Genomic DNA, 6,061 nt, shown 5'->3' on the forward strand with positions numbered 1-6,061 from the left:
CACCTACGTAAAACTATAAGCAAAAAAGATGATGGAGATACTGAAAAATAGCAGAAGTATTATTAGATATTCTAAACTAGATGGAAATATTACTGGATCATCTCTATGAAAATATAGTGCAAACAAATCTGTTCTACTTGAGATATCTTGATTACCCAGTTGGGAATATAAGTAAGATTTGGTTATTTATATTTGCACTTTGTTCATTTTGATTATTTTTATAAATTTAGTCTTCTTATGATTAAAATATAGAACTCTGAAACATCATTCTCCTTTGATGTTACCATTTTAAGCAATATAAAGAAAAATATATGCAAAATATCTTGCAGATAGAAAATACAATATATATCTCTCATATTAATACAGGTGGCTATGTGTAGAGAAGAGTCAAGGAAATTTTTATGTTACATATTTTTTTTCTGAAATCTGGAATGTGTTCTATCAAATCTGAAAAAGATTACAATATTTATTTATAGGAAAACCATGAGCAAATCAATAAGAAAAATACATTTAAAGTACTAACTATTGTTTACCTCATCATATAGAAGATAAATCAATAGAATGAATAGTGACATTTTATACACCCAACTGTATGTATTTTCTAAGAAACTCTGAAAATCTTAACAATGTTATTTCAAAATCAATATATACTTTGGACTAGGAAATAATGAAATCTTTAAAGTATGCTGTGATGATTGGAAGCATTCACGTAAATGTTCAGGCATACTTCTTTTTAAATCTGAGATGCTTACTACAGTTAAGTAATCACAAAAGGCTTTCATGGAAAGACTATTCTTCATTGACAATAGGTGATGTGTTTCTCTACTGCCTGCCTCATTTTCTTTTTCTGATCCAGAGCTTTTTCATGGCATTTTTCATCTCTCCATTTCTCAGAGTATAGATTAGAGGGTTCAGCATAGGGGTGATAATGGTATAAAACACAGTCAAGGATTTATCAATGGGTAAGGTGGAAGGAGGTCTCACATACATAAAAATACAGGGCACAAAGAAGAGGACAACCACAGTGATGTGGGAGCCACAGGTGGATAAGGCTTTGTGTCTGCCTTCCTGGCTAAGATTCTTCAGGGAGTACAGAATGACCCCATAGGAGATGAGTAACAGTGTGAAGATGACCATACAGATCGCCCCATCATTGGCCAGCACTATGAGGGCAATAACATGGGTGTCAGCGCAGGCAAGTTCTAACAAGGGGTACATGTCACAGATGAAGTGGTCAATGACATTTGGGCCACAATAGGGAAGGTTGTAAACTGAAAGAGGATGAATTACAGCATGCAAAAACCCACCAACCCAGGCCAAGAGTAGCAGCAAGGAACACACTCGCTTATTCATGATTGTCAGATAATGCAAGGGTTTACAGATGGCCACATAGCGGTCATAGGCCATGACCACCAGGAGGCATATATCAGCGCCACCAAATAAGTGTCCTATAAACAGCTGGGTCATACAAGCTTGGAAGGAAATGGTTTTCTTCTCACACAGCAAGTCTATAATCATATTTGGAGTGACTGTAGTTGAATAAACAGCATCCATAAATGATAAGTAGCCAAGAAAGAAGTACATAGGGGCATCCAGTGTTGAGCTGACCACCACAGTCATGACAATGAGTAAGTTGCCCACCATCGTCACAATGTAGATAAGCAGGAAAATGACAAATAATATTTTCTGACCCTGGACACTCTGAGTGAGCCCCAAGAGGACAAACTCTGTTACATTGTTCCTTTGTTCCATAGATCTTTCTGTATATCTTTTTTCACTGTTCAAGACAAAGCTATCTGTAAATATACTTATTAATAGTGATTTTCCTAAGTCTTAAGATATTTGTTTATTCATTTAACCAATGGGCTGTATGGTTCATAATAATGATCCAGTATTTTCAGAGATTATAATACAAATCTGCTTAAAACACTGTCCCAAACCTCAAATCTTACAGAGAAGCAAGTTATCAAGATACATTAGTGAGAAAAGAGCAAAATTTAAGTAAATGTTTTGCCACAGTCTCTTTCTACCCAGAAGCTAATAAAATTGTACAAATAATTATTACCTTATAAACATTAAATAAAACTTTAATTAAAAAGTAAAGCAATATTTTCTTTATTTTTCTTTCCATTTATTAAAGACAACTTTCTCCATTCTAGGTGTGGAAAAATCTTCTTAACCAATCACTGTCATTTCAAATAGCTATATTTGACAATTTCAAATTTACTTATTAGGATTTAGGAAAACATACAATAATGTCAATTGACAAAAGTAGTTTTTTGAAAGATTTACATTTTAGAAGATACACATAGAGTTAATATCCAAAACAGATACATGTTTCTAAGCAGTTCACAAATTAAAAAGGTAAAAAAATTATATAAAATAAATTTAAATTATCAACATCCAATTAAAGAAGAATACATCTAAATGGACAAGAAGCATATGATAGGATGCTGAAGCTCATCTGTGAACAGAAAAGTTGGAATTGAAGTAATGGTTTGTTGACTACAGTATTATTAGTGTTCTTAAAAATCACTGAATCAGGGTTTACAGATGCTATATCATTAATTTTTAACAGATTAACATACGACGTTTAGAGACCATGTTAATTGAAACTTTACATATGTCTGCCCATAAAAATATCTCCAAATTATTACTCTTGAAATTAATTTCTAGGAAAACTTTGTTAGAGAAGAAAATTTTATTCCAGTTTATGAGAATATGAAAACATCCAAAAAGAGTGTTGCAAAATAGCATCAATCTCCATATATTTCAGTAATCAGAAAAGATTCCTAACACAGCTGATTATGAAAATCACAAAGAAAACATCCTGAAAGACTGAATTCTTACACCACCATTATACTCTTGCACACTGGAAAACCTAGTTCAGAATCTTATATATAAACACATTTCCTGAATTACCTGCATAAGAAGACAACCTGTCCTTCCATGTCCAGGACTCGGATGTTCTCCCGTCCTTCATGCACTGATGCAACTCTGTGAACACACACAGCCAGACACAAGCAACATCACTGGACTTTGAACTCTTTCCATGTGACCAACAGTATTCTTGCTTGCAGCAAATCTAATTCATCACAGACATCCACCAAAACTTACTTTAAAATTGTTTGGGTTTTCTAATTGAATGTGAATGTGCTGTTACCTAAAGAATTCTGAATCTTGATGGTGAACAGAGACCCAAAATAATTATTAATGGCAGGATTTGTCCTGAACACATTTTGGTTGGAGAGAAAACTGGAAATTGTATATGAATTGCTTACACAAAAAATGTTGGTATTTGTGTTTTATGTCAATCAAAGTGAAATAATAAAATAGTCTTTACAATATTTTGATTCTCCATCAATTATAAAGCCCTCTCTTCATCTTTGAACTGTGAGTTTCCTGAAGGATGGCAACTAACTTCACTTACATACTTTATTACAGTTTGAGTCAACTATCCAAACTCCTGAAAGTCTGTCATGTAAAGTAAGGGAAAAGGTCCATAAAAACATTATCTATATTTGAAATACTGCACATATTATTGAGTCATTCAACTGGTTTATCTCCAAGGATGATTCTTATCTAATTAAATTAATTAGGACCTCAATCATAAATTTGATGGTACACTCAGAATTACCTCCAAAGATGCCAACAGGGTAATCACCATATAGAATAGGAATTAGAGAACCCTGTCCTCTTGGGGAAAAGTACAAAAAAAACAACTTGAGGTCATTTCACCACGAGGGAAGATTTCAGTCTCAGTGGAAATGAAATGGTAAAAGGTTTCTTGTTTAAACTGTGACCTATTAAAATAAGCATATTTATTTAAGTTTAATCTTTGTTTTTGAAAATGTTATCTGATCAGATTTCCAGAAGATGATGAATGCTAATTTCAGAACAAATAATTTAAAACCCGTTTCAAATGTAGATAGATTTTTCACATAGTTAGTCACATAGTTTCAGACAGTCAAATTGACAGAATTTATGTTAGGATGGAAAGGAGGAAAGAGAAAACATTTGTGGTAATATTATTCCATTCCTCTCCAAGTGCTCATGAGCCCACCAAAGTACACAATAGACTAGACTAGGTTATGACCTCATTGCAATACATTTCAAATGACTTACAAAACAATTTTTAAAATGTATAAGGAAAATATCATATTTTTCAATAATTTACAAAGTAAGCAATAGGATTCTCATTAGTTCTCCATCATATTCTCTTTCTCTCTCTCTCCCTCCCTCCCCACAGCAAGGTCTATAGGACTACAATATGCAGTATTCTATTCCCAAAATTCTAGCTTACTTAGTTTCATCAAACCCTCAACTTCAAATCCCCAACTCAGAAACACTATCAGGATCTTTTGAGTTATCTCTCTGTGTACCTCCACATGGAAATCTTTTAAAGTAATAAACATGAAATGATAGAAAAATGAATCAGTTTGTTTGTTTACCACCTTTCAGTGATCATTGCCATTGTTTTTCTGATATCTAGTGTTTTGAAAACAATTACATCATATTTTTCTGCATTGTTGCTTGTTTTTCAATAACTATACATGAATTTTTATAGCAGGTTTATTCATAATTTCAAATAACTGGAAATCATAAATATATTATTAAATTATAAAGAAATAAGCTCTGATACATCCATGAAATTGAATACTGATTAGCAATAAAATGAATGAATTTTTGATAGACATAATAATATGCATAAATCTCAAATGCATGATAAAAGAGCAAAAATAAAAGAATTTATATTACTGTATAGTATACATGATCTCACAAATAGAAAATGCAAAAAAAAAAAAAAAAACTACTAGAGTTAGTAAACAAATCCAACAAAGTTGCAGGATAAAAGCTCAATACACAAAAATTAATTACATTTACACTTGTGAACAATGATCTATCCTAATAATAAACTAAGAACATAGTTTTATTTGCAATAACATTAAAAAGAATAAAATATTTAGGAAAAAATTTAATCAAATACATACACTGAAAATGATCTGTACACTGAAAATTATATGATATGGATATAAATTCAAGACACAAGTGGAGAGATATACTGCTATCATTAAATGTAAGAGTCAATATTATTAAAATGTCATTTGCAACAACTTGGATGGACCTAGAGATTGTCATAATAAACAAAATCAGAAAGAGAAAGACAAATACAAAATAACATTACTTTTATGTGTAATGACAAATATGGCACAAAGGAACTTATCTATGAAATAGAAACAGACTCATAGACCTAACAAACACACTTACAGCTGCCAAGAATGTAGGGGCTGGGAGAGGAATGAGTTTGGGATTATCAGATGTTTACTACTATATAAAGAATGAATAAAAGGCAAGTTCCTGTTTTATAGTACAGAGAGCTATATTCAATATCCTCTGATAAGCCATAATGGAAAGCAATAGGAAAAACATGCAAAACTGAATAATTTTGCTGCATCACAGAAATTAACAAAACATTGTAAATTATACATATGTAATATAAAATATGTTTTAAAAATGTAAAAATATTTACATCATCCAAATAAATCTACTAATTAATTTTTTCAAAGAAATACATTTTTCCAAAGAAATACAAATATAATCATACAACTCATACAAAAGCACATTAAAAACCCAAATAGCCAAAGAAATTTTGAGAATAAAGAAATATAGGGACAGAAATTTTGTTTTCAAAATTTATTACCAATATATAGTAATCAAAATACTCTAGTATTTACCTGAAAACAGATCCATAGACCAATAAACAGAATAGAAAGCTCAGAAATAAACCCACGCTTACAGCCGTTACCTTTATTTATTTATTTTAATTGGAGGCTAATTACTTTACAATATCATGGTGGTTTTTGACATACATTGACAAATCAGCCATGGGTGTACATGTATCCCCATCCTGACCCGCCCCCACCTCCCTCTCCATCCCATCCCTCTGGGTTGTCCCAGTGCACTGGCTTTGAGTGCCCTGTTTTGTGCATCAAACTTGGACTGGTCCTCTATTTCACATATAGTAATACGCATGTTTCAATGTTATTCTCTTAGATCATCC

At 31.9% G+C, this 6,061-nt stretch overlaps 1 protein-coding gene across 1 annotated transcript; it reads right to left on the reverse strand.

Annotated features, from left to right (window-relative positions):
• Window positions 1-834: 834 nt before the first annotated feature.
• LOC122688111 (olfactory receptor 4A47-like) lies at window positions 835-1,752 on the reverse strand. The gene has a single exon (XM_043893956.1). It carries the CDS (start codon window positions 1,750-1,752, stop codon window positions 835-837), a length of 918 nt encoding a protein of 305 aa, XP_043749891.1.
• Between the last annotated feature and the right edge of the window lie 4,309 nt (window positions 1,753-6,061).

The sequence above is a fragment of the Cervus elaphus genome, chromosome 32 (genome assembly GCF_910594005.1).
Source record: "Cervus elaphus chromosome 32, mCerEla1.1, whole genome shotgun sequence".
NCBI lineage: Eukaryota > Metazoa > Chordata > Mammalia > Artiodactyla > Cervidae > Cervus > Cervus elaphus.

Coding starts and splice junctions, on each gene's coding strand:
- LOC122688111 (XM_043893956.1), bottom strand. CDS start 1,752: ATGGAACAAAGGAACAATGTAACAGAGTTTGTCCTCTTGGGGCTCACT.